General features: G+C 53.8%; 9 protein-coding genes across 9 annotated transcripts; 3 read left to right on the top strand and 6 right to left on the bottom strand.

The window, feature by feature from the left end:
- Nucleotides 1-1268: 1268 nt before the first annotated feature.
- BU26DRAFT_544899 (MFS general substrate transporter) lies at nt 1269-3206 on the bottom strand (the record flags this gene model as incomplete). Its single annotated transcript, XM_033831759.1, has 3 exons — nt 2325-3206; nt 1787-2255; nt 1269-1739 (listed from the first exon to the last, which is right to left on the bottom strand). Exons 1-3 carry the CDS (start codon nt 2897-2899, stop codon nt 1269-1271), a joined length of 1515 nt encoding a protein of 504 aa, XP_033675664.1. The 5' UTR covers nt 2900-3206.
- A 526-nt stretch (nt 3207-3732) lies between these two features.
- BU26DRAFT_544898 (uncharacterized protein) lies at nt 3733-5661 on the top strand (the record flags this gene model as incomplete). The annotated part of the gene is made up of 2 exons (XM_033831758.1): nt 3733-3970; nt 4696-5661. Exons 1-2 carry the CDS (start codon nt 3806-3808, stop codon nt 5659-5661), a joined length of 1131 nt encoding a protein of 376 aa, XP_033675663.1. The 5' UTR covers nt 3733-3805.
- Nucleotides 5662-5844: 183 nt separating this feature from the next.
- Nucleotides 5845-6243, top strand: BU26DRAFT_442211 (uncharacterized protein; the record flags this gene model as incomplete). The annotated part of the gene is made up of 1 exon (XM_033824497.1): nt 5845-6243. A coding segment is annotated over one exon (399 nt), but the record flags the coding sequence as incomplete, so codon positions are not given.
- Nucleotides 6244-6340: 97 nt separating this feature from the next.
- On the bottom strand, nt 6341-8501 carry BU26DRAFT_525881 (uncharacterized protein). Its single transcript, XM_033830613.1, has 3 exons — nt 7968-8501; nt 7539-7917; nt 6341-7485 (listed from the first exon to the last, which is right to left on the bottom strand). Exons 1-3 carry the CDS (start codon nt 8289-8291, stop codon nt 6551-6553), a joined length of 1638 nt encoding a protein of 545 aa, XP_033675661.1. The 5' UTR covers nt 8292-8501; the 3' UTR covers nt 6341-6550.
- Nucleotides 8502-10102: 1601 nt separating this feature from the next.
- On the bottom strand, nt 10103-13470 carry BU26DRAFT_470364 (Cullin-domain-containing protein). Its single transcript, XM_033825340.1, has 4 exons — nt 13217-13470; nt 12717-13097; nt 10745-12648; nt 10103-10695 (listed from the first exon to the last, which is right to left on the bottom strand). The coding sequence occupies exons 1-4, from the start codon at nt 13259-13261 to the stop codon at nt 10521-10523; spliced, it is 2505 nt and encodes an 834-aa protein (XP_033675660.1). The 5' UTR covers nt 13262-13470; the 3' UTR covers nt 10103-10520.
- A 207-nt stretch (nt 13471-13677) lies between these two features.
- BU26DRAFT_442074 (DNL zinc finger domain-containing protein) lies at nt 13678-14359 on the top strand (the record flags this gene model as incomplete). Its single annotated transcript, XM_033824490.1, has 2 exons — nt 13678-14091; nt 14138-14359. 2 exons carry the CDS (start codon nt 13678-13680, stop codon nt 14357-14359), a joined length of 636 nt encoding a protein of 211 aa, XP_033675659.1.
- A 2142-nt stretch (nt 14360-16501) lies between these two features.
- On the bottom strand, nt 16502-17992 carry BU26DRAFT_556729 (uncharacterized protein; the record flags this gene model as incomplete). The annotated part of the gene is made up of 2 exons (XM_033832397.1): nt 16502-17723; nt 17970-17992. 2 exons carry the CDS (start codon nt 17990-17992, stop codon nt 16502-16504), a joined length of 1245 nt encoding a protein of 414 aa, XP_033675658.1.
- Nucleotides 17993-20999: 3007 nt separating this feature from the next.
- Nucleotides 21000-22942, bottom strand: BU26DRAFT_587191 (MFS general substrate transporter; the record flags this gene model as incomplete). Its single annotated transcript, XM_033834679.1, has 3 exons — nt 22272-22942; nt 21892-22222; nt 21000-21847 (listed from the first exon to the last, which is right to left on the bottom strand). The coding sequence occupies exons 1-3, from the start codon at nt 22584-22586 to the stop codon at nt 21000-21002; spliced, it is 1494 nt and encodes a 497-aa protein (XP_033675657.1). The 5' UTR covers nt 22587-22942.
- A 1353-nt stretch (nt 22943-24295) lies between these two features.
- BU26DRAFT_535802 (Dit2 protein) lies at nt 24296-26021 on the bottom strand (the record flags this gene model as incomplete). Its single annotated transcript, XM_033831309.1, has 3 exons — nt 24296-24388; nt 24524-25317; nt 25367-26021. 3 exons carry the CDS (start codon nt 26019-26021, stop codon nt 24296-24298), a joined length of 1542 nt encoding a protein of 513 aa, XP_033675656.1.
- Between the last annotated feature and the right edge of the window lie 928 nt (nt 26022-26949).

The following is a 26949-nucleotide window of genomic DNA, read 5'->3' as shown; positions in this document are numbered from 1 at the left end:
CCGACGACATTCACCCGCTCGGCTGGAAACGAAGATGACGGCCACTCACGTTTACTGAAACCCCAGGGGTACCTGCGCTAGGCCATCCAAACAGGGGAGTTCGTTGGGCGAGCGATCGGCAAGACAAAAGCTTGTCTTTATTTTGGCCTTGCCGTGGCGCCGTCCAATTTGTCGCCGCATAGCGCCGCCGTTTCACACTCAGGAACCCGCAGCGCCGCCAGGAACAGGGCGCCAGGGGCACGAGAAGGGAAGCCGAGTGTGCGAATCGCCTGCGTGCGTCTCTGTGGCATGTAGATTCCAGCCGCGGGTCCATCTATCGATAGCGAGCGTGCGCATTCATCCATACTGTACACGTTGTTGCTGCGTGGCTGTCGCGAGGGAGGGACACGACGCCAATTGCCGTGTCCCACATTCCAAGGTTGCTGCCGCTTGGGTGAGGCAAATGAAAGACCATGTGCATGAGCAACAGAGCGGCGAGTCGTCGGAGGGAGCGGACTGTGCCGCGGACCCACCGCCGCGATTCCTTCTGCTGAGCTTGGCGAATCGTGCGCGATGCTGCGCCGCTTCATCTCCGTGGGCGTACCCGTTGGCTGGCGCGAATTTCCGCTCTTCGTGATGAGTTTGATGACGTTGACGTCTGCAAACGCGTCGCCCGTCGCTGCGCCTATACAACTGTGGTAGCTTTTCTCGAAGGGCTAAGATGAAGCCGGCGGTGGGCGGTTGGTGTGAGTGTGTGGGGAGCCGCCGTCAAGCAAGGCACAAGTCAAGGCACAGCGAGGCGCCGAGAGCTGACGACGAGCATGACGGCGTGCATCTCTGGGCTCGCGAAAATAGCAGATGTCATCAGCAATCTCCTCTCCTTGTACAACAAGGCTGAAAGGGTCATTCCAAGGTTCCAAGGTTCCAAGGTTGGGAGGCCGATGGCACGTGATGTTATTTACCAAACAGGGCTAGCGTCCTAATGGCAATATGTTCCCCGACGTTAGTCCTTCCCCCGCACATAAGAGCAACCACCCGAGGTGATCCTGCGAAGGAGTTTGGGATGGAGGTTTCCGAGACGTCACTAAATTTGACCTGCACTCCCCGCATTCGACGTCGCAACACTAGAGTTGACACACATATAGATCCCCGCGCGCCACCGCAGAATCAGCAACGCATCTGTATAGTAGATTGATCGACGACTCATAACAACATGAGACCAACTCCAAAAGGCCCTTTTCTGCACTGAGAAGCGGCACCTCGCCGCCTGCAGCTTCCCGGAGCACGCCTCAACCCTCGCGTTCTGGATCCCTTTTCTCCCGCAGGCCGAAGTCCTTTCCTACCTCCTTGCGCAGCTCCAACTGTCGGGCACCGAAACAGAGCACGAATCCTAGGAGAGAAAATGCTATTGCAGTCCGCCATACCGCCCGCAAAGCGTACCGATACACACTCTCCACCTCGGCCCGAGCCGCAGCGGACAAGTCGTCAAGATACGCCCCACTAGCTGTGCCGTATGCACTTCCAATCCTAACACTCTGCCTAAGTGCTGCATTGCTAGTCCGGTGGATGTTCTTATCAAAGTACGCGTTGAAAACAAGTGACGGTACCGTCACACCCCAGACAAAGCCAAACGACCGGAGGAACGCGTACATCCCCGTCGCACTAGCTATCTCCGTATCCGGAAGAGCAGCCTGGATGGCTGGAAGGATGGTAGTGGCGAGAAAGCCCTGGCCAATGGCGGTAAACATCTGAAAGATAACCTATAGCGCTGTACTCGATGCAGAGCTGAGAGGCTATACAAGCCAACCCCGAGGGCGACGAATCCGAAGCCGACGGCGTGCAACGGTCGATAGACGCCCGTTTTCGACATGATGCCACAGGCCACCATCGCTGCCGGGATCAGGAACGCGTTGTATGGCAACGTGTTTACCCCCGAAGTCAGAGGCGAGGTAGACTGGACGCCCTGAAAGTAGATTGACAGGAAGTAAATGGTCCACTGCAGAAGCATTGCCGCGTCGAAGGCCAGGAGGAATCCCACGAGAGAAGTCCGATTTGTGAAGAGTGTAGGTGGCACAGATGGTTCGTAACACCACTCTGACGCCTCGAAGGCATGGAATGCTATCCAACCTGTCGCAAGGACCAAAGGGACCAGCACGCTATAAGACGACCAAGGCGCTATTGCCCCACTGAATACTAGACCTAGGAGCATCAAAGTAATGGACGCAACGAACAGCGTATTGCCGAGCCAGTCGATTCTTCGTCCAATTTGCCGCCAACTGGAGGCGCTCATAGGAGACGCCTAGGAAGATCCAAACGACGATGAGGACCACGCCAGAGATCGGTACGTTGAGATAGAACGTCCATCGCCAATTGGCCTCGCCAGCCCTCCGCCGAACACGGGACTCAGGATCGCGCCGACAGCTGCCGTGGACAACACGATGCCCAGGTATTTCCCCCTATCGCGAAGAGACACGAGGTCGCAGACGATGAGGTCGACCAGCATGTATATGCTTCTAGACCCCAATCCTTGAATCGTGCGGCCCGTTATAATCATCGCCACGCCCGTAGCTCGGCCCGCGAGTCCGGAACCTAGAGCGAAAAGGCCGATTGCGAGGAGCAAGGGCGCTCGGCGGCCGAATATATCACACAGCTGCGCGGTGAGGGGCTGAATCGCCGTCTGCGAGAGTGTAAAGGAGTTGGCGATCCAGATGTACTGGGACGACGCTTCGGGCGCTCGTGCAACCGTGGGTAGGGCTGTTGTTATAATGGAGCCTTCGAGCACGGAGGCGAAGACTAGGAGGCATAGCGACAGGAACACGAGCCAGAACTTCCAGAAATGTCGATCGCTGTTTCCTCGGCTGTGCTCTGTGGAGGGTGAGTGGGCGGCGTCAGGAGCATTGGCGTCGGAGGGCGGCGACATATTGAATTCGGAGAGATGGTACAGAAGACTGGATGAAGCTCAAGAGACTGACTATTGACGTTCATTGCTTATATATCCAGCCTCATGCACCGACATCCGTCCAGCTGTCAACAAAGCTCGATGGGGAACGATCCGCTGGCCTGGTACGAGGCACAGCACAGCACATGGTAGTAGTGGTATTCAATTCGGCCTGCGAATAAGCGGGGAAAGCTCCCATAGGACTTCGACGAAGCATCCTATTATCTCTTATCAGACATGCATGTGCATGTGCGTAACCAACCCACCAGGAGGATACTTCGCAGCGAGCGTCGATAATGAAACCTGCATGTAGTCTGTATTGACAATACCTCGCCGCACGCGAGGTCTCTCCTGCGCCGCTCGAGTGCTTTGAGCTGCGCACACAGGCCATACTATTTCGGAACGAACCTAGAGATGTCGAGCGCAGTGTAGCTTCAAGGTTCCCCACCTAGACCAAGCTCTCTCGCTTACTCCTGCCACTAATAAAAGATGACTTTATGCCACGCTTCGGCAAGTTGTCCACGCTTACCAGGTACTTCTTTCCCAGCGACCAGGTCCGCATCACCACTTATTTGCCTGGGATTCTCGCTATAATTGCGAAGCGTTGGCGACGACATCCTCGTTCGCTTATGGGCGTCCTATTATAGGAAGCTTTCGCTGGTATATGAGGGGGCTCGTAAGCTCAAACGTCGTCATTTAATGATGGATGGATGCGGGGACCTTCAATAGAAGCTTCGCACGTGCCTTATTCCTCCTACACAATCCTTCGAATTGCATTCCCGAGACACCGTGAGCGCTTTTCCGCTTGATCCTGTCCTGCTGTCAAGCAAAACAGAGCTGGAGGTGTGAACCAACGTCGGCACGCATACCAATTCCGTCCCAATTCCGATGCCGCGCCATCAACAGACGTCATCACGCTCGACCTTCCTCTTTCTGCTCTTCATCTCGCCTCTCGCCTCTCGCCCACCGCCCCAGCACCTCATCCAACCTTCCAGAACGCGTGCCGAGCCCGCTCCCCACAGAAAATCTCCTCTGCCTCACCGCCCAAGGCGGGTCTGCAACCGCGTCTTAAAGTCGAGATGGGATGAAATTTTAAACCCTCCAGGACCGACTATTCGCCCACGCCCGACGAATGGGAACTGCAGCCGCACATGGGAAATACGAGGAGCCGCTCTCGCACCTCGCAAGTGCACAACTAATGCATAAACGCATGCAACATTCTTCCTCGCTCACCTCCGCCAGCAACTCCCACCTCCCATCAAATCGAAAACTCGGTGCGAAAACCACGCAACATCGGTCCCACACGCCGTTCGCTCCCCGCCTCGTCACCGGCCATCGCTTGCGATCTCCAGATGCACGGGCCTGCATATTCAGATCAACGCCCTGCACTTGCTTGCGCAACTGTCTCGAGACGACCCGGAGCGATGCACCACGCGATGCCCTGCTTCTACGCTCAATCGAGCAGCCAAGCGCGCGTATCTGGAGAGCGGAATATCTAACTAGCTAAGCTATATTAGCTAGAAGAGATGCATATAGCTCTAGAGTAGAAAAATAAGCTCTGTTTTAGTAAGACAAGTAGCCAAGACCGCTTATTTTTCCTCTTAGGCTCTGTGGCATAGTTTTATTAGATGTTAGCGTTGTCCTCCTGTCTCTCAATTTACCCTTTTCGCCTCTGCACTTAGCATTCGGCCGAGTTGATGACCCGTATTTAACAATCACACCTACTACATCAGACGCCATGCCAGCATGGCATCAGATATCGACGACATTTTAGCTAGGAAGTCATCCGCCTTCGAGCTGATTACCAACGCAAGCGTCAGGGATCCAATCTATTCCCTCCTGCCGGCCAACCCATCCTCGAGATGGAGCTTGTACCTGGCGAAAAGCCGTCTATGAGGTTCTGGTTCGAGGACGGCACTGAACTTGGTCGACACGTGCGGCTGTTCGACCTTCCGGGAACGTTCTCCGGAGACATTCTTCGTCTTGAGCGCAATCTGCCTCCAATACTGGGTCATTTCGAAGTCGAGGGCGATATTGTCCGCAGCCTCGACAAGTGCCCCGACCAACCCCAGCCTATTGAAGATGACTTTGAGGACGTTGGAGACCTAGTTGCCCAACTACCGCTTGTTGAGGTTGACTCCTCAAAGCATTTCGTGAAGAAGGGAAATTACCGGAGCGAGATTGCGAATCTTCTGAGATGCCAAGGAGGATCGTGTCCTGGAATCGTTCTTTCTGAGCACCTAGTCCGCCTCCTTGGGAAATCCATCGACGGGCAGCTGGTCTTCGAGAAGCTGGCGACGCGTGGGGTCCTTCTGTCGCGCTTCTCCTCCCTCGATACCTACAAACGCTGGATTCTCCACATCATCGACGCCCTATCCTGTCTCCATTCCCTCGGTATTGTCCACCGGGATATTCGTATCGACAACTGCCTTTTTACCGAAGATGGCAGCCGCCTGGTGGTCTGCGACATCGAGAGCCGTTGGGGCCAGCGCGCCGCTCCGGAGATTGCGTTTGACGGCGGACCGAACTCTGGATGGACTACTCGTTCCGACGTATATGATATCGGCAATTGCATCAAGTGCATGGTCTACGCCAATGCGCCGATCACAAATCAAGTCGAGTGGCCTGTCCCTCAACCGCTCCAGGCCATCGTCGATGCATGCATGCGCGAGGTGCCGGACGAGCGGCCGACGCTGCTCGAACTGCGACTGATGGTGGAGGCAATTACAGCTAGCACTAACTGACAAAAGGTTCTCTTGTGGAGGGTTCGAGATGTCACCCTTGGCAGATAGAACATGAACACGATTGCACAATTACGTCGCGGTGCGGGGAGCACGAATTAACCTGGCCTCCTAGTGCCGGCACCAGTATTTAGTCTAGGTCCGACCTCCAGTCCATCCTTCTGCCCTCTTCGTGGCACCAATCTGTATCCGGAGCGTTGGCTGGCGAGTGGTACGCCATACGAGTTTACAACTCGCCAGACGGATGAGCCACCCCGGGATCTCGTGGATGACTTCCACCGTGTCGCGGAGGATGCCAATCTGCAAGACGTCCTAGGCTTTTACCACATTGAGGGAGGAAAGGATGCTCCTGCCATCATCGAGTGGACCGAAGGGCGGAAGAACGTCACTCGAAAGCTGACGGAAGACGACAAATCTGCCGAACCAGTGCAAACAGCCTGGGACTTTGGGCGCGGTGATCCTGTCACCATGGCTTGCACCATCGTGTGCGACACACGGACCACGCGCAGTGGAAAAGCAAACACACACAAAGGTACGAAATATGCAGCCGAGCCTCTGCTTGTTTTCATTCTGACACATTTCTGAACTTAGGCACTCAAAGCCACCCGACGAGTTAGTCAAGTAATGCCTGTGATAGGAAGTGGCTGGCTGAAATCGTTGAATTAACCTAGCTCTTTGAGAGCTATGCAACTATTCTACAAATTTTCCTGCAGGGCAGATAAAGGAAAACTACGCGAAGTAATGAAAAAACTCCCTCTTTTTGCCTTTAATCTTAAAATTTAAAACTGCGTAAGGAAGTAGGTCGCTATCCCTTATCGTTAATTCTGCATGTCTATACCTGCGACCGGAGTTAGATAGAATAAGACATAGTATGCGTTTCTAAATTCTAAGCTTATAGAGAAGTTGGCGGATATGTTTTGTCTTCAAACGGCCAGACTTGGATCCATTGGCTTCTCTCCTCTTCGGTTTTCGCGTAGCGATCGAGAAAGTTCTCGCGACATCGGGCCGACCGCTCCTTATACACGGGGTAGTTGTTATGATTGACCCAACCATCCCATCCCTGGTATGCGCCGATCTCGGTCAATATCTCATGCATTAGCTCGACACCTTCGCTCCAACTCGCCTCGAGACGTTGCTGCTGCGTCCTATCCTCGGGAGTAAAGGAAAGGGGGCACGGTATGGAAGATCTAACACATGTGGCCCACTCGTCCTGAAGTCGAATGAGCATTCCCTGTAGGATTGGCTCTCCATCACTGAAGATTGAGCTTGCCAATCCAGTGATTTGACCAGGCAGGGTGTCTCGAAAGTGCAGTGCACGAGCAATCTCCGGACATTGCCGGAGCATGAGGATTTCATAGAGCTTATAGAGAGACTGAGCAGCCCGGAGATTCTTGGCCTGGTGTTGTGCCTCCTCGCTCATATCATCAAAATCATCGGGGAGTGGTATGGGCTCAAAGCCTTCTGGTATTGGCCCTTCAAACTCGATGAGCGAAGGATGGCGTGCTTGGAGGAAGAGCGGGGAAACATTGACCGCTTGCCAGTCGATGATGTTGAGGATTCTTGTCGGCTGGGAAGGGTCAACGAAGATGTTGTCACTATGCAGATCGGAGTGCCATAGAGTCGGCTTTGACAGGTTGACATCGTTGGGTAGAATCTGGGTTGCGACTTTCAGGTAATCCCGTAGGACTCTGACCTTCAATGCGCTGGTTGGACGGTATTGGTTGGGACCGCTGAACAGCCCTTGCTGACCAGGATACGACGAGAACTTATCGATGCACGCTAGCTCTCGGGCGGCGCGGGAATGGACAAATTCGTCGATTGAAGGCCCTGTCATCTAATCAGCTTGGGACGAGCATGACAGGGAAGGTGAGGGAACCTACACGGCCCTCGATTTACTTCGACAGCGTCTCTCCCTTGGTCGAAAAAGGCCCTGTTAGTTGTCGGACCGACTACGAAGGCTTCTCGCTTGTCTATCGAGTTGACGGAGTCAAGAAATTGACTTGGGCTCGGGCTAGGTAGGTCCTTCGCATAATACAAGCTCCCGTGCATAGGAAGATTGGCAGAAACAAAGGCTTTCTCGTACCCAACCAAGGTCCTGACAACCTCAAGTCTGTCCTCCCAAGGCATGTCATGCCATATCTTGCCCAATTCCACCCCTCCACTGCGTTCCATCAGGATGTACTCTGCTCTAACGGGATTGTCTGTCGAAGAACTCCAGCCATATACCCGGGGCGCCGGGATACCAAGGACATTTCGAACCTGCCTTCATGTCAGCAATCATCAGATGTAATGAGTCGAGGAGCCCATACGTAGTCCATGGTGGCGGCTTCGCTAGCTGTCGTAAAGTGCGGCCGACCAGCATTCGGGTTCGGGAGCTTAGCAATTAATTCTCGGCCGTCGTCCATTGCAATCAGGAAGACCTTGCTGAAGTTTCCTTCAGGAAGCTTCTCAACCTTGACGCAAGAGCGAGCTCCGATCGCTTGCGCTGAGACTTGGAGGAGTCCCGGTAGGTCGAACTCAACGTAACGGCGAGCAAGCTGGTACTTCTCATTCCAGAGCCATCGGCCCGAGGTGTACTTGTAAAATAGCTCCACATCGCAGTCTCGAAGAATGTCGGCGTCGTGCGAAGTCATTGTGTGCTGCCGAGTCGCGAACCGAGAAGATTTGAGGAGCTGTCTGCGGAACCAACTCATTTGCAAAGAGCGTAAAATCGTATTCGAGGTAGAAGCTCGATGAACAGTAGCTGAGGCAGTAAGGAGTGACATACCGGATGCGATCGCAGTGCCAATTGCGATTGAGGCGGTAGAGCGCTTCGCGTCGTGGGGTAATGTCGAGCGGTACTGTGGCGCGCGTGTAGGTGTCTACCCCGCCAGGAACACCAAAAACGATGCCAAGTATGGAATCCGCGTTGACAAGGGTGAAGCGGTCCATGGCCAACCGAACAAACTCCGACTTCATCTGCAGATCAACTCCAATGCAGAGAGCAAGACCGGGATCTGGCGAAGAAAGATCCTCATCGAGTCGTTTCGACCGCCGACGTCGACACTCAGCAAGGTGCTACGAAGGAGAGTCTAGAAGATCTAGAAGCACAGTTCAAGAAGAATCTCAATGTCTGAATTCCTGCGATTAAGACGCTATCTCTCCTTCAACCACAATCGCAAACAACTGTACGATATGGAGTCTCAATACACAACGTAGTTTTATCCAACTCGGTTTCAGCCGCGATGTTCGCAGCTATGCCCGGAGTGACTGGCGTGGTAGACAGCCAACGCGTCGCGGACACTTTGTTCCGCGTGCGAAAATAACCTGATTTGCTTCAAGTCAGAGTACCCCCAAGCGTCCTAGCACGGAGGCTGTCCCAGCACGTGGGGAGGGACGTTACGTTATATCCTCTTTGCAGTTAGCGGAACCAGCGAACAGAGTTTAGTGTTTTCGTGTTGGTCATACTGGTACAACTAGTGACCAAAATGTGCCTATTATAAGTTCAGGTTTGACTGCTGCTGTTAAATTACTCACTTCATGGCATTCTCTTCTTGGCTGGTGAAATTTGTCCTCCCTTTTATCTGATCTATCAAGTCAAACAATGGAGATGCGAAGTAGTGGGCAATACTAGTGCAGAGCTGAGGTGCTCCTCTCACCAAAGCAAGCGCGTACTGAGGCATAGACAGAGTTCAACATTATGAGGGGGGTTCTGCTCTCCTAAGGCGGCGCTCAAACGTTAGCTACATGGCCTCCTGAGGCATCTCTACTCTTGCTCCACGCTCCACAGACGATAGTTCCCTTAGTTCCTCCCTCATCAACACCGTGACGACGTAGCCTTCCAGCAAACATTCCCTAACCAGCATTCTTAATAATCTCGCCAAGAACGGATTCTAACATACTCTACAGAAAGACCAGATCCAGCCTACGCGTTTTAGTAAGTTCTGCTAGGAAAGAAATTTGATCATCGCTTGCGATCGCGTTCCCCATGACGAACATCACACTTATCCAGATCCGCAGATCCGCACATTCAGATCAACGATCAACACCCCATAACTTGCGCAATTCTCAAGACGACCCGGAGCGACGTACGGTACCACGCGATATGCCTGCTTCCACGCTCTGCTATATCAAGCAGCCAAGAGCGCGCATCTGGAGAGCAGATCAGATCGACTCGGATCGACTCGTGAGTAAAGATCCATGCGGAGAAGGACGGATTTGCCAGGCCAGCTTCTACACGCTACCACATATCGAGAAATATATAGACCTATGCATTGCGGCTCGGATACAGTATGTTTTGTTCCTGGTTCGGTTCCCAGGTTCTCCTTGTATACACCAAACGCGCCTGTGACCGTGCCTGACGATCCAGTTCACGCGTCCGACGATCTGGGTGGGCGTTTGAAGCATCGAAACGGAAACAACCTTTGGAACGCAGCTCTCATTACTCCGTATCAGAATTCTTGCTGATGAATCATACACACCCGCATTATTCATTGCGCGACTCTGAATCATTCAAGCATTCCAGTCAAGTAGTCGTCGCTGACCGTGGAGCCCGTAGTACCGAATCGCCGCGAAGTAGATAGACGTCTCCCATTAACAGAGGACCATAGGCCTCGATGCCGGTATCTTAAATTGCTAACATGTCTTTGCCCTAGATATACACCATGTGCTCCACCATTCAGCCAAAATGCGATGGATGACTCGTCCCTACAAGACGACCACAACGCTGCGCAAGAACGCCATGCCCTTATGTGCCCAACCTTTGGTAAACCCACCGGGAGAACCGCAACCCTCCCACGCGATGCATGACGCTAAGGTCAAACCGCCAAATGCGAAAATGTGCGCCGAACGCCCGACGGTGATGGTCGAGGAGATATGCTTCGTTACGCCAGATACCGATATGAGTCGATTTTCGCGCCTTCAATGCGCTCGAGATACTCGCGCTCGATCAGGGATTCAATACGCTTCTTAATCATGTTGACCTCGGGCTTAAACTGGGCCGCGAGCTGGTTGATGGTCTCGAGGACCAGCTGTTGATGAGGAAGCTCCTTGCGTTGCCTGTTACAGAGTCAGCAAATTCAATGGGGGATAAGGGGAGAAGACGTACTTCATGATTCGCACCACAGCAGCCTCAATGCAGAAGTTGCGCGAATCATCATTCTTCTTCTCGGTCTCACGTCGTTCGCGGTCGCTCTCGACCTTGTTGCCGCTACTAACGACGCCGACCTTGATCTTGACGAAACCAGCCTTGAAGCTTTCGTTGAAGTAGAACCTGTCGCTGATTTTCACATCCTTGGTCATGGGCTCCTTGATCAAGATGCGTGTCTTGGGCGCCACAGCTAGTGACTGCAGGTTGCGTACCAGGTCGTTATGGGGAATATTCGTCTGGGCCTGAATCTCCTCAAAGGTGAGGTACTGGTCTGCAGGAAGCTCGTTGAACAGCAGCAAGATGACCATGCCGTAGGTTGAGACGTTGAGTTCGTGGCGACGCTCTTTGTACGATCCGTCCTTCTGCGGGACCTTGGGAAACACGGCCTTGATGTCGGCGGAGCCCATATTTGGAAGCCAGGTGAGCTGTCGTCCGGAATGCTTCTCGCTGTAGAACTTCTCGAAACCGCGCTTGACCTTTTCCACAGCCGGCGGGAAATTGCACTTGGGCCGCCTTCCCGCATCATCCTCGCCTGAGCCGCCTATCGTCTCCATAGGCCAAGTCATGCTGGTGAGGACGTTGATGGCGAGTTCTATGCGCTTCGGATCCCTGTCGCCGAGGCCTTCGACATGTCGCTTGTATCCAACCGTGAGTTCTTCGGATATGGTCATATCCTTGAACATGGCTTCTAGCTTCATGGTAAAATTGTTTCCTAGCTCGATCTTCATCTTCGAGATCATCTGCTTCTCGACCTCGTTCGAGATAGACTTGTTCATGAGGAGGCGTCGGCACAGGTGCTTCTTGTAGTAGCGCTCGAATAGATCCTTGTCCTGCACGTACCGTAGCAGGACGATGGCCTTCTCAAGGAGGAGATCGATCTCCATTTCCGTCTTGCCTTTGATGCCCTTCTTCATGTTCTCATCGATGAACAGCGAGATGTATTCCGACGATCGAGGGAACGTCGGCGAGTTGATAAAGTCGGCGAAACTTCGCGTCATGGCGGTCTGCAGCAGATTATCGGTTTGGAAGGAATCTCGCCAGATCCTATCGAATTTGTCTTTCAACATCAAAACATCCTCCACCCACTTGATGGCGGCGACCGTCTGCTGATTGAGAGTCTTCTCCTGTGCTGCGCCCTTGCCTTTGTCTCCAGCATCGGAGGGGGCGGGGGCGGACGTGGATGTGGATGCGGACGCTTGCGATGCGGCGATAGCGTCGTTGTTAATTTCGGTGCCCATGTCCACAATGCGCTTCTGAATGGCTCGGGTGACCTCCGACTTCTTATCGTCGACGCGGGCATTGAGATCGTAAATGAGGTTCAGCTCGTCCAGTCTGTCATTATCGATCATGAAGCAAACGCCGCTCTCCATCTCGACCAGCTCGTGGATTCGGTTCTTGATCAGCTCGTCTTCCACCACCTTCTGGATCTTGGGCATAGTGGCCTCCAACAGCGTCGACCTGCAGCGGTCCTCCTCCTCATTGATGCGCCGCCGCGCGTGTTTGCAGTAGGCGCCGGCGTCGGAGTCGCGGAGCAGCAGTTCTGCTTCATTCCGGTAGAAATCCCTGCTCGTGTTCAGGTATGCCAGCTCAAAGGACACATTGTAGAGGCGCTGCTCTTCCGACTCCATGTCGTCTGCGTGCAAGCCATCGAGCATATGCACGCAGGACTTGATGAGGTGCTTGTCTATTACATCCCCGTCGCGCTCCATCTGTATTTGCTCCAGAATGACGTGGTCAAGGAGACCGAGTATGAGGCGGTCGTCGCTCTCGGAGGTGGGCGAGTTCAATATCTCGTCGCGGAAGAGAACCATGGCAGCAGTGTATATTGACGGACGACGATGGTCCTGACAATATACGCGATCCTTTACATGTTCCTTATCAGCGCTACAGTTCACAGATAGGTAGTTGAAGGTGGGCCAATGGATCTTACCATATACATAAGCACGTCTGCAAGCATGCTCATGCACACTTGGTGGTCGCCCCATGCCTGCTTTAGGCCCTTGAGGAACTTCTCGCCCGCCACGCGGCGCTCGTTAGTGGTAGTGCCGCCGACGCTGTGCGTGTTCGCCAACAAGTTCGGGGACAGCAGCTGTTGGATAGCGCTGCGGACTTCGCTGCTCAGCCACTTTTTCTCGAACTCGTGGACCTTCCTGTACAGTTCCTCGCCCTTCTTCTTGAGCACTATCCTATAGGCATGCCGGTAAAGCTCCTCGTACGATAGCCGGGATGCGTTCTTGGTGTGTATCTCGCGGAACGCGGCTTCGATAATAGCCCAAGTGTTCTCGAAATCGATTTCATCGCCGTGCAGACCCTGTCGGTGGAGAGGCATGTTGTTAGTTTACAACGCGGAGGAGGGCTGGTGGTTGCGGAAGAAAGGCGCTAAATAGCTAGGCGGGGAGGTATGAGTGAAAGGAACGGGAAATAACATACCCTCCGTGGCGGGCGTATCCGCTGGCGACCTCTCCCCGCAATCATCTTTGTTGATTTTCGGAGCTTTTACCAGATATCAAACTTGAAGCCGGGGCGGGGGTCTTGACCGGAACCAGGTACGGAGATAGGCTGGCCGTGGGGGTTGGGTATGCGCTGCTCTAGGCTGAATGCTAAACGGGGAGAGAAGTCGGAGGCGATATCCCCAGGCCCAGCGGAGCGAGTGACTGGCGGCGTGCGGAGTGTGGTGGTGGAAGTGTCAAGGTGAGGATCAGAGCTCGCGGTTTCAGCGGGGTCCAAGGTTGCCGCATGCGGATGACGAAGACGGCCCGAGCGCTGCCAAGCCGTCAACGTCTTTTAGTCTACCAGTGGTACGCTCTTCGCCAGTTTGCCATCGACCTCACTTTTCGCCTGTAGTAAACTTTGTGTGTTTGGTTGTACCATTCCATTCAGCCTCAGATATGATGCGCCCTGCGTCACACGTTTTACGCCGTGCCGCGCGGTCGTCTGCTCCCCGAGCAGTGCGGCCTTCTCCGGAACTCATTCCGATCCCAATATCTAGCCGGCTCTACCACCCACCGCGAACGGCGACTCTCGTCCGCCCTTCGCCAACGCTGTCCAGATTACGAGCGGCGCCTTCAAACATTCGCTGCGAATCTACGAGCTCAAATGCGCCGTCGCAACCCCAACCTTCGACCACCGCGCCGGAATCACGGCTGGACCGCGACCAGGTACCGGCCTACGAGCTGACTTTCACCTGCAAGGTGTGCACCACACGGTCGTCGCATCGCATATCGAAGCAAGGATATCATAACGGGACCGTCCTCATATCTTGTCCCGGATGCAAGAACCGGCATCTCATAAGCGACCATCTCAAGGTGCGTCCAAAGGACAGGACACTCGCATAGCGCTAACTGCTCTCAGATATTCTCCGACAAGCGCGTAACCATTGAAGACATAATGCGAGAGAAGGGCAACCTGGTAAAACGCGGCACCCTGAGCACCGAAGGCGATGTCGAGTTCTGGGACGATGGTAGCTCCACACCCCGATCCGCACATTTCCATCCGAATTCCACCACGAAGAGCGACCCCGATGCGCCCGAAGGCAGATTGACGGAGCCGCCTGCCTCAGAGAAAGCGCCTTAGGCAGGATTAGACGAGCGACGAGTTATACCCCGCGACGATAGACTGTACGATACGTTCACATGTATAGTAGTGTAGAAGACTGCCTAAGCAAAGGCTCAACGGAGCCTGCGAGTTATACTACATTCCGGTCAACGCGATCACCACCATGATAACATTTGTAACGAATTCTGCGCCCAGTAGAACCTCCCACTCGCTTCTCCTGCACGCCCCAGAACCGCCCACAGCATGCCTCCTTCGGCTCCTCGAATCCCTCCCCGCGGCTCCAAACCTCTCCCCTGCATCTGGCGGCCCCTTGAAGTACCGCCCCTGATACTCCTGCAGTCCCTTGCCAAGCAGTCCACCTACTCGTGAGGCGGCACGGTGGAAATGATACAGGCTCTCACGGTGTGGAATTCTCCGGACAGAATGACGGGCGTAACAGCTACCCTGGAGGCCTTCACGGGTGCGTGCAATGAATGGGACGTACCGGTATAATTCGCTGAGCCAATCCTGCTTACGGTGAGCCCTTAGGTCCAGAGAATTCCTTACCGCAAGAGACAGGCATGGTTCACTATCTAGCGCAGATGAAGAAACGTTTGAAACAGGCCGTTGATGAACCTGTTCAACTTGTCTGTGGTTCGGCATTACTACTGTCTTCCTCACGCCTTTGCTATTAGCACAAGGACGCAATGAAAACTTTTTTTCCAAAAGCTTTAGGCTGTTACACTGAAGGCATTACCCTAAAAATGTCTGATGTTCTGCTCTTATTTACTGCTCCGAGCTAGAGCTAAGCTTAGATGAAGTTTAGCTTTGTAAGTTGCGTCCTGGAGATGATCCAATAGACGCTTTGATGCTCTCAATCTAGTTCCCTGAGTCAGGGTTAAGTTGAGTGGGAAGTTCAGTCACTGAAGGAGTCTTCTCCAAACTCGTCTTCGTCACTCTCGTCTTCGTCACTCTCGTCTTCGTCACTCTCGTCTTCGTCACTCTCGTCTTCGTCACTCTCGTCTTCGTCACTCTCGTCTTCGCCACTCTCGTCTTCGTTGATCTCGTCTGCTTCGACCTTATTTAGGTCAATATTAATAGTAAGACCTGGCTCTTACGGTGTAGAATTCTCCGGATAGAACGACGTGCGTAACAGCTACCCTGGAGGCCTTCACGGGTGCGTACATTTACTAAGCTAACCTTACTTACTTATACAGCGAGCTCTCAGATCTGGAGAATTCCCTACCGCAAGAGCCTAGTAAGGGCAAGCGAGCGGCACGCTGCCTCTCACGGTGTGGAATTCTCCGGATAGAACGACGTGCGTAACAGCTACCCTGGAGGCCTTCGCGGGTGCGTACAATAGGATAGCTAATCTTACTTACTTATACGGCGAGCCCTTAGATCCGGAGAATTCCGTACCTCAAGAGGCTGCCTCGTTTTACCGCCGCATCCATCACAACTCCAAGTCAGCACCCCTCAACTGTGTCCCCTCCAGCCGGAGAGCAGAAATAGCCTTACGGCGCCACATTCATCTATCACGGTATCCTTTCGCTTTCCAGCTGCGCTACCGGAACGAGCGAGTCTCTTGCGACAGGGAATTCTCCAGATCTAAGGGCTCGCCGTATAAGTAAGTAAAGATTAGGTTATCTATTGTACGCACCCGCGAAGGTCTCTAGGGTAGCTGTTGCGCAGGTCGTTCTATCCGGAGAATTCCACACCGCGAGAGCGAGTAATTCGAGTTGTGCGCACCTAGTGCGAGCGGTGACTGATCCATCGGAGCCACATCCCACGACGGAGCAAGCAGCATTCGCGGAGCGCGTGGAGCAAGTGTATACGCCCTTTATTGTATATGCGTGAGCTACGAGCGAGAGGCGAACGGCGTGATCAACGGGCGAGTGGCGAACGAGCGGCGAGCTAGCGAATCGAACGACGAGGCAGATTGGTCGTGAGCGGGAAAGAGTCGATGTTGTGTTTGGGTCAGTTAGTTCGATCAAGAGATAGCTAAGGGGACTTACTTTTAGTTTGCGCGATGAGTCGTCTACCCAGCTTAGCATCGTGAGCCCGAGGGCTCACGAAGTTCCCGCCCTGACCGGCTTGGAGGATGGGCAATCCAGGGCTTGTTTTTTTACGAGGTTGTCTCCCCGGTTTGTTTTGGAGGTTGTCTCCCCCTTCAATGCAGGCTCAAAGTTCACCTACGCCCGAAGACGCTGGTTTCTTGCCCGCTGGCTTTCTTCTTGTCGTCCTTTTGACGGACGGGCGGGACCACGGACTCTTTGGCCTTTTGGGGGGCGGTCCAGACTGCTCTTCAGCCTGCCTCTTCCTGTTCACCTTTATGATAGCAGCGAGGGACCCCATATGCTCTGGCTCGAGGTGGTCAAATAATATGCCGTATTTCTCCTGCTTCATGAGAGCAGCGACGGACCCTATCTCCTCTCTCTTGAAGTAGCCAAATAATGCGCCGTATTTCTCGGTGTCTTTCTCATCAGGAGCGGCGCTTGGCGCCGGCTTCTTGGTGGCCTTTCTGGCCGGTTCTTCTTCCTCGCCTTTAGACACGAGACCCGCTTTGATGAAGCGGTCTCGAGCTTCCCAGCAGCCTTCTTGAGGGAAGTGACCAAGGCCACAACCCTCCTTCCTGCAAACGGGTGCATTGCACTCCGCTGCGCCACCCTGGTGGTATCTCGCGCAGTTCTCGCAGGGAAACCGGCGCGATTTGTTCTTCTTGCCCTTGGCCTTTCCAGGCTTCACCGGGCCTTCATTCTTCTCGCCCTCAGCCTTTCCAGGCTTCGCCGGGTCTTTGGCGTGCTTTGCCTGGTATGCCAGGACTTTCTGTGCCTTCGTTCGGAAGGTCTTGACTGCTTTCCCCTGCTCTGACTCCCAGCAGGGTGGGGGGTGCGATTTGCCGCACACATCACAGGCAGGAGACCCTTTTTCCTGCCAGTCTATCTTGAAGCCATCTAAGTGGCCCAAGATGATGTTGATTTTTCCAACCCGCGCTTCCAAGGAGAGCGCCTGGTCGAAACAATCCTCACATCCCTTCAAAGGACGCCGAGGGTCTACTCCCAACGGGACCTTACCCACGTCCACGCGTTCGGGGATGTCAAAGACGCTCTCCTCAGTAGGCTGTTCAGCCTTGATAGCTACAGGGGATTTATCCACCTGAAGCGGCTTCTTCGGCCGCGTTATGGTCGACTGAGCCGGAGCACCAGACGCCATGTCTTTTCCAGGAGCTCCGCCGCTTGGGGCAGAGGCTTCTTGGATAATTTTCTTGAAGACGGAGCTCGTGCCAGTGGCAGAGGGGCTGCTCTTCTCCAGTTGCTGTTCGACGGGCTCTTCAGGATCCGCGTCGTCGCTTTCTAGTGGAGGGGCTTTTTGCTTTTTCTTTCGCCGTGTTATGCGACGGGGCCTGTGCGATAGTTTTAGCAGGTTATAATGTCAATACGGCGGGGGTCATACTGTGTGTGTGTGATGAAGAGGAGAGGTTAGGGTGGCGCTCATCGAAGTTGCCCAGGTGTTCGTGGGCGCGTCCGTGCACGCTAGTCCGTTTTCGGGCTAACCTCTCACGCCAAGATCCTTCAAACGCGAGCAACCTTGGAAATCCCTGCACGAAGAAAACTACCTCAACACGTACACAGCCCGCTACCGCTCGCACGCCAATCTTAAGCCGAATGCCATAATGCCGATATGGCAGCGGCAGAGCTGTTGCTTTGCGGCCGTCGGCGAGGTTGGCTCCCCCGGTGGTCTGACGTCATGGGACTGCTCGTCGCGCCTTCCTCGTAAATGAGGTTACGGAGCATACAATGCATTTAATGCTTTTCTCCGTCTCCGCCTCGCCCGTGGCTCGGGATCGCTGTTCGATAAGGCGCAAATTCGAGGACTTGGACGGAGTTCTCGAAAGGCTTGCTCTCTTGACTTGCTCTCTTGGCTTGCTCTTGCGGTATCTAAGGGCTCGCCGTATAAGTAAGTAAGATTAGCTTGTCTATTGTACGCACCCGCGAGGCCCTCCAGGGTAGCTGTTGCGCACGTCGTTCTATCCGGAGAATTCTACACCGTGAGAGGCTTGGTGTACTGTGCTCTATGGCGTGCGCGTGTGTGGTCGGCGCTGGACATAATAGAAGCCAAAAAAAAAATTTCGTCGGACCGGGCATGGCACTTCTCTTCTTCACCCACCTAGCTAGAAACAGATCCCAGCAGCTCATAATTCGTATTTTCTTTTATTATACTTCCCAGACTCTGCGGCCGAAACAAACACACGCCGCCGTTGCTGCAAAAACACCACCCTCTTAGCACGGACCAGAATCGCGCAGCCGACCGCAAACAGTGCAGCAAATGCTACTACCATTCCCACACGTATTGGACTGGCCCAATCCGCTGTTTGTAAAGACTAGTAGCGGCTCTAAGGACTAAGATAATAGCAATAAGGCTTTTAATAAAGGCGAAAACTAGTTAGACACGGCTCTCTTAGAAGCGTAGCGTTTTTCCTCCGCGGTAGGCTCGGCCGTTTTCCGAACTGCATGTGTTTAGCATAGCGGGGTAAAGGGAAGTGGCCGGGGAGACGTGCTTGTTCGCGGCCAGTAAAGTGGAGGAGCTATTAACAGCGGATCAGTATCTGAGGCACATCGCGGAGCCGCGAGACCTTCAATGTGCAGCGAAGGCGGGCACACAGGTTCGAGCAGGCTGGTTCAGAAAAAGGATATGACGGTATACGGGATACCTAGGTAGTGGAAGCGGCGTCCTTAGGAGAGCGAAGAGTATGTACTGTCGAAATGGGAAACAGTTTAGCCCGCCTTTCAGACTTACGGCTAGCCAGCTCATCCTATACCTTCTCCTGCTTATGTCCTTACGTCACCGGACGTGGGGCAACTCCTCTCTACGCCGCCGCCGCCAAAAAAAGAGAGCCCCAAAAGACAAAAAAAAGTTAGAAAAAAATGCAAAAACAGAAGGGACTAACAAGGCAATGTTGTATATTACAACACTACATTAGTCTGAACTGAAAATCCTATATGCGGGTCGCAGGATTTTTTTGTAGTTCATTGCCTCAGAATGGCAGGACATTGGATTGGATATCCTGAATTCGAACCCACGCTCTCCGGAGGTCTCGTTTGGAGAATCGAGTATCGAACCGCCACCAGCCACGCCATTCTTGTTTTGATGAAAGTACTACAGATTTATAAAATATATATACGCCATTTAATCTACGTACAGGCCTTTTTTGGTGAGGTGGGAGATGGGAGTGCGTGAGGTGAGTGTGGTGGTTTGTTTGTGGGGCTGAGCTAAGAGGAAAGAGCGCCGAGGGAGGGAAGGAGCGGGGCGCGATAATTTCGCATGTGCGGGGCGTTTTGCGCGGTCTTAGGCTTGTATTGAGATGGGATGGATAGATGCGGTGCGTGTGATCCCACGATACGCGCTGCGAATGTTCCCATGCTCCTTCAGCATATGCGGCGCTTTTGTTTCTTTGACCCTCTCAGCGCTCGGCTCTTACGGTAGGGGATTCTCTAGATCTAAGGGCTCGCCGTACAAGTAAGTAATTAGCTTATCTATTGTACGTACCTGCGAGGGCCTCTAGGGTAGCTATTGCGCGCGTTGTTCTATCTGGAGATTTCTACACCGTGAGAGACCCGCCTAGTCGGAATTACTGGGCATATTGTGATGCAGCGCTCAAGAACGCCTGCTGAAAGCCTGCGCATCGCCATCTCCGTCTCTTCAGAGTGCTCCATAGCTGGCCGGCCCACCGGATGCATTCGGGAAGCCCGACGAGCGACATCCACATAGCAGGAGTTGATGGCGCGATAAGGGACGTGCTGATGAAGCGACATGGATCCTTTATGGTCTTTCATGGCTTTTGCTCTATCTCTTTCTTCTGGGCTGCGCATAAGGCTTCCGGAGTACTTTCTGGGGCTAATGATACTGAGAAAGAAGCGATAGAGAACACGGTCCGCTAGGGCGGTAAATGCGACATACACGAGGACGGACTTAATACATGAATATCGGGTAATACAAAGTGGCCAGACATAGCTAAACATGGCGTTAAGAATCTGGGAGGATGAAATAGACTTGTATGAGAGGATGGCTGCTCTAGCTATGAATATCTTTTGCACCGGCGTTTCTTTGCGCACGCAACCCCAAGTCCCATGCTCGGTTTTATTATAACATCTCGTTTTAAATGACTGATTTCAACATTAAATGGACTGAGCATCTCCTACGAATGAGCGGTATCTATCCCGCCAAAGGACACAGTAGTAGAGCGGCTAGAGAAAATGGTAACAGCAAAGCGAGAGCTCGGTCCGATCTTCAAGAAACCGATTGCATTGAGGGATGAAGATCATAGCATATAAAAGACGAGAGTTGAGAGATGGATGACGGAGACGAGAAGTTGCGAGTTCCTTTGAAGATTGAGGGGTCGCGCCTTACCACATTGGGTCTAGTGTGGCTGGAGAGCCCTGGAGACCAAAGGTGCAGCCCGGGCACGCGACAGCACCTGCATCCCCTCCACCACCATCGCCCTGTTCTTCGCACACATTCGGCAAGGATTGTTCAGATTGAATAACATGCATTCTCTTCTACTGATTGATGATTACGGGTTCCCAAACGCCCTCAACGCCCTCAACGCCGCGCTATGCGGCGCAGGACAGGCCGTCTCACCAAGGCGCATTAACATCGCGCGGCAGTCCAACCATCGACATCAGCCTTGCATCTTCTGCTGCAACCTTTGACGATAATGCGCACCCTTAACCATGATCAGAATGATGCCCGGGATGCACAGGAGATCGAGAAGACCCAATCCGAAAAACGTCCAGCCATAACCCATGCCTCGAACGAGACCGTCCATAATCACGGCAGCGATGGCCGCGGCAACATTGCGAAGGAAGCCTCCCAGCGCCACTAGAATGGCCGCTTGAGATGGGTCGCACTCCGTCTGAAAGGATGTACCTGTGACGAATATGATGGCCATGCCCACGGCAGCCAGCGCTGACCCGAACAGGCCACCGACCGGATGGACATGCCTCTCTGAGAACCATCCATACATAAATTTCCCGGCAGCACCGATGATGAAGCCAGTGATCTGGATTGCGATCCTACGCTCCGGTGCGATTTTGCCCTCAGGGCTGTTTGCTGCCGCTTTCTTGCGCAGCCAATCCGAGAGGCGGCCGACGACGATGGAGGCTACGAAAGTCGAGATTCCGGGAACAAGATACGCATACCCGACCTCTGCTGCTGACCAGCCGAACTCCTTTTGCCACACTTTCGGGAACGTAATATACATGGCGTACAGCCCCGCGAACTGAAAGGCCCCATTGAAAGAAACGATGAGATGCGGTGGGTACTTCAAAAGTTGCATGAACTTCTTTAACGACGGGCGCGGAGGCTTCGGGAACTTTTTGCTGTCGAGCTCCTCCGCTGGCTTTGTCTGGAACTTTGGCATGGAGATCCATGGCTGGCCTGCAACGGCAGCGCCATTGCCAACTAGTGAGCGCAGAGTCTCGGGCAGACTGAACACAATCGTGAGGTACACCGGCGCGCAAGCCAAAGCTACGATTGTTAGCCCTGTCGTACCTCAATGACTTTAGACTCACCGAGGAAGCCGAAAACCCATCGCCAACGGGAAGCGTCGGTGAACTGAGCCCCTATCAGCGGTCCCAGAATGGGTCCTAATTGCGGACCAAGGAGGAAGATCCCAAGCTTAGATGCCCTCTTCGCCGGCATAGTAACGTCGGCCACAGTACCCGCTCCCACGGAGAAGACGATGCACGATCCAAAAGCTTGAAAGATGCGCAGTACGAAGAGAGCGCCAATGTTCGCCGGCAAGCTCGCTAGGAGAATATTGGCCACGAGGAAGCTTCCAAGGCCGACCACGTAGACGGGCTTTCGACCTCCAATATCCGAGGCTGCCGCGCCGAAGAGCGGCTGTTCTTTCGTCAGGACCAGTCGTTGAGTACATCGAGCGCATACGTACAGCGATAGCGAATACGACCATGTAGACTGACACGGTCGCGTTTATCGCCGTTGCCGAAGTCTTAAAGATATCTTGGAAAAGAAGAATGGAAGGCAGGTACACGGCTCCACATAGTGGGCCAAAGAAACCTGCAGCGGTAACAACAGCAAGAATAAACCGCCGTCGAGCGGGCGAAAACGCCGTGTATGGCGGAGGCGGAGGCGGAGGTGGAGCATCATCTTGAGAGTATGGTGTTGGTTCGACTGGCGACACTGGAGAAAGGATCGAGGTCTCAAGCCTGGCCTGACATTTCTCAGAGTCAACAGGAGAGGGCATGGTGCAGAATGATCTCCATCCGTGGTGGGCTTCTCGACTGAAGTACCGAGCCAGCGAGCGAGGTGTATGACGGCGTGTGCACCGCCCAACACTCGGAGACGACACTCATCCAAATTACATCACGAGTCAGGCTTCGATCTAGGCGCTGGGTCTGCGAACTCAGCGGGGCCGCTGAGTTGTTCATATCATCATTGATGCACAAACGGCCCAGAGGACCAACTTATTGTCATCCTGGCTATGAGGCGCTCTGGGTGCATTGCCAAGCGACCCGCTCCCGCAATCGGGCGGCCCGCGCTTCAATACATCCCGAGGTCTTGGTCGATACGGTGTTGCTACCAAGCTCCTCTACTCCACCACTAGCGCCGGTCACGCCGCCAACATACTTCCCGAAACTGCATGTCCATTACCCGATGATGGGGCCGAACAACTGGTATTCTCTGACTGACAGTCTTAGACACAGCGTCCTCAGCCACGAACCTACGTGACGCTGCAAATCGCTACGGTGCTATGCTGCAGAGAAGAGTAATTTTACGTCTGTAGCGTAGGACTAATGGCCAGAACATTCGATAAATCCTGGGACTTGGCGATGGCAGTCCGGAGGAGTGGAGGTGCTTCCTGTGCACCCTGCCTGCTGACATCCAAGCTCCCCCAACACGCATGTCGCATAGCAAGCCCCGCTTTCCTCATGGGCCGATAAACAGACATCCGAGCAAACTATGTGTACTCACAGAAGCGTGGGTTCGCGAGAGAAACGAGCTCCAGCCATGCTGCGCAAATATGCGGCCTAAGGTCCATCTACCTCGACATGCAGTCAAGGACCTGGCCAACGTCCCTCCAAGGGAAGTGGAGACGGCCATGCGATCTCCTTCACCTTTAGAAGCATCAATGTCGCTGAGCTGCGTGGAGATTGCAACGTCAAAGATCATGTCACGTTCCTCTCTTTCTGGCAGCTACCCTCTGTACCACAGGCAGCACCGGCTTTCCGCCATGTTCTATAGTGACTAGCCGACTTTCGATCCGTGCATAGGGGATACTCGAGCGTGCTGCACCAGCTCAAGTTTGCATGCAACACCGTTCTCGATGACCGTGTCTGGCATTGCGTGTTGGATACGAGCAATGCGTGCATCAGGAGGCACATGCCTAAGCGGCCCGCTCACGAGGTCCCGTCTATAAGCACTTTTTTTCTATATAGCAATCCTTGGTAGTTGCTTCTAGAAGCCTGCGAGAGGGAACGAGAAAGGCGCAGCTGCGAACGAGGGTTCACCGATGCAGATGCATAGACGCCGACGTCCCAAACCTAGGGAGCGGATCTATATAGGCGAGCGAGCTAGCTATTAATCTATATCTGGTGCATGTCCTCACCTCACCTCACATCGTCTGTTGGGATCTTCATACATATATACATATATTACAGGCCTGCGAGGCGAACCCGTGGACCTGGAAAGTGCCAAAGGAGAGGATCGATTGATTCATCTAAATCTATATCTAATTTAATAAACAATACGCTTCTGCGGCTTTGATTTGTGCGCGCGCATCAACAAAGTCCGGACAGTAACCTAGAAGGCGAAGATAATGAATGAATCTTGCCGTCACACAGGGGCAGAGTATCGTGCCCGTCTTCCGTTTGTGCTGCAGCGAAGCGGTTCTTACAGTATGCGCAGACGCATATCTAAGCGTCCACGCAATGCAGAACGCATACGCGCATCACATCACATATCCTCGTCTACTGCGGCTGCGGACGGCGACGCATCGTCCAGCTCCTCGAAAACGAGCTTGAGGTTCCGCGGGTAGAGCGGGCCGGCCTGCAGCATGCATGTCAGCCACGCGATCATACATATCAGAAGAGATGTGACGATTAAAAGGTGTGAAAAGCCACAACAAAGTGAACGCGCAAAAAAGCAAGCGACGCGTGCGAAGTGAAGAAGGGTCCAGCTTACCGGCGTCATCCTCCCATCCCAACTCTCATCCACGCTCCACCTCACCCCCCTAAGCAACTCCACCATCGTAATGCGCAGCTGCTCCATCGTAAACTTCTGTCCCAGACACGCTCGCCTCCCACCGTGGAAGCTGATAAAAGCGCCCTTGGCAGTAGCCCGTCTATGCAGCTGGGTGATATCCTCTATATTCTCGCCCCAGCGCTCAGGTTTGAACGCGTCGGCGTCGGCGCCCCAGAATTCCGTGTCGCGGTTCGTACTATACCCGTGATAACCCAAGTAGACGCCAGCAGGGACAGCAATTGTGCCGCCCAGCACGGTGGCAGCGCTGGTGCGGCGATTGCAGATCTGCGAGAGGGGTGGGAAAAGGCGAAGGGTTTCGTAGATGACGGCTGTGAGGAGGGGGAGGTTGTGGATGTCGGTATACGGGGGCTCGAAGTCCTTGTGTGCGTTTTCGGGAAATCGCGTATTCAGTTCTGCGCGGAGTCGTTCTTGAACATCGCGATGCGTGCCCAAAAGACACATGAGTGACATCAGCGCCAGCTGTGGGTTCTCGTGGCCGGCGAGGAAAGTGACGGCGAGATTGTCTTGGAAATTCTTATCGGAGAGGAGGCCTTCGCGGTGGGCACCGAACAATCGGCAAGCCAGTCTGTCGGACTCGGGATCGCAGACGTGCTTATGGCCTTGGGCGACGATGCTGGATAATAGGGCCCTGAACTTGCGGACAAGCTGACGGCCGTCTTGCCGGGATTTGAGATTGAAGCGGTCTAGGAAGGGGAAATTGAGGAAAACGGGTTCTGTCGCAAGAGATTAGACTCAACACTCGAAAGACATTGATAAACGCACGGAATATCTTGGGTTTGATTTGCGTTTGGAGGACATGTAGCGGCGCGTCCGACTTCTGAAGCGTCTCGAAACTCGATTCGAAGAGCACCTCGGACAGATTGGCAAGTGCATATCGCTGAAACGGATCATAGACAGGAATGCCTGAGGGAGACCTTGTGGAACCCGCAAGCAGCATGTTCTTCAATATCCTAGCGTTGTGCCAGATGAGTGTGGGATCCTGCTCATGCTGCAACGCCGGCTTGATAACCGAAGTAAAGAGCTTCCATTTCGCACCGTGCGCCGAGATGATGTTCTCGCCCGTATAATCGGCCACCAGACTGTGTGGAATCTTGATCTGATTTCCGCTCTTTGCGTAGATATCTTCGTATTTGAAGAGTTCGGCGACGAAGGAAGGCTTGCGCACGAGGATATTCCATCGTCCGCCGAAGAAGAGATTGACTGCGCCGTAGTTTTCCAGAGGCCCCTTTAGGTATTGGCGGTAAAGCTCGGTTTGATCTACGTCCTTGAAGAGAGGTAAGAGGGCGTAGTAGAAAGGAATCGTGGGAATGTTCTTAGGAAAGTTACGGGGTGGAGTAAAGAGGTAGACTGCGAAGGAGAAGACAGCAAAGAATGCGCTGAAGACGGTCAAAGCAATCAAAGAGAAGTAGGAGACCATGGTGTTGGGAGGCTGTGCTGAAGAACTTCGCAAACAAAAGCTCCGCTGCTGTTGCTCAATGCGTGTGGCTCCAACAGAGGCCCACAGCTGAAACGTTCTAAGCGCCGAATGTACAACGTTGTCTAGTTTGCGAGGTTACCTCTTCTAGGAAACCGAAGAGGACACAGGATGGCATTGCTTGCGCTTCCCGTGTCCGCCAACGGAGGCATTGACCAGCGGGATGAGTCAACATGCTGCAAGCACATGAGCGCAGTGTGCCGCAGCGGGTCTAGGTAATAGGTAGTCTTCGAAATTATAATCCGTGAGCGTAACATTGCAGCGACGATAATGTTGGCTTCCAGAGGGATTGTGGTTGTTGAGCTCGCATACCTCGGACAGGGATGCGGGGCTCGCTCACTTGGGACCAGCCACCGCACAGAGAAGCACGCCAAGATGTGCATGATCGGGACGGGCTTCTGGGAGTGACACCACCATGGCGCTGCCACTGCTTGGCGCTCCGTGGGGTGCCGCACACAGGGCGGTTTCCGATGCTCGCTCCGCGTTTCCACGCTAGCAGACCGCTGGGCTCCTCTTTCACATCATTACTTGGTGGGGGACGCGCACGTTGGTTGCTTCGATGGATCATGCGTGACGAGAGCTGAACGCCTTCAGACTGAGGATGCTACGTCGTAGACGTCAACGCCTCCGTAAACCAGTCGTGCCAGTGTCATCCGGCCTCGACATCTGAAAAGAGCTCCACCAGAATTACTATCGGCATCACTCTGCCTGGTCGAAGACAGTGGCTGTGGGTTGGTCCATAACGCTTGTTGCGGCAACAAGGCAGCAATGATGATGTTGGTTGCTCGAGGAGGTTCCAAATAGACGGTATTCATATATTAGACCCACAGGCCGGATTCTCCATCATCGTCAATCAAGTTGCTCACCATCA

Source organism: Trematosphaeria pertusa (genome assembly GCF_010094035.1).
Source record: "Trematosphaeria pertusa strain CBS 122368 unplaced genomic scaffold BU26scaffold_28, whole genome shotgun sequence".
In the NCBI taxonomy this organism is placed as follows: Eukaryota; Fungi; Ascomycota; class Dothideomycetes; order Pleosporales; family Trematosphaeriaceae; genus Trematosphaeria; species Trematosphaeria pertusa.
Note: the sequence above shows the minus strand (reverse complement) of the source record. Positions and strands in the feature narration are given on the sequence as shown.

Coding starts and splice junctions, on each gene's coding strand:
- BU26DRAFT_525881 (XM_033830613.1), bottom strand. CDS start 8,291: ATGACTTCGCACGACGCCGACATTCTTCGAGACTGCGATGTGGAGCTA. Junction 7,918..7,967: donor AAGCCGCCACCATGGACTAC/GTATGGGCTCCT, acceptor ACATGAAGGCAG/GTTCGAAATGTCCTTGGTAT. Junction 7,486..7,538: donor CGAAGTAAATCGAGGGCCGT/GTAGGTTCCCTC, acceptor ATTAGATGACAG/GGCCTTCAATCGACGAATTT.
- BU26DRAFT_470364 (XM_033825340.1), bottom strand. CDS start 13,261: ATGATTGCGGGGAGAGGTCGCCAGCGGATACGCCCGCCACGGAGG. Junction 13,098..13,216: donor GGATACGCCCGCCACGGAGG/GTATGTTATTTC, acceptor CTCCACCGACAG/GGTCTGCACGGCGATGAAAT. Junction 12,649..12,716: donor CAGACGTGCTTATGTATATG/GTAAGATCCATT, acceptor GAACATGTAAAG/GATCGCGTATATTGTCAGGA.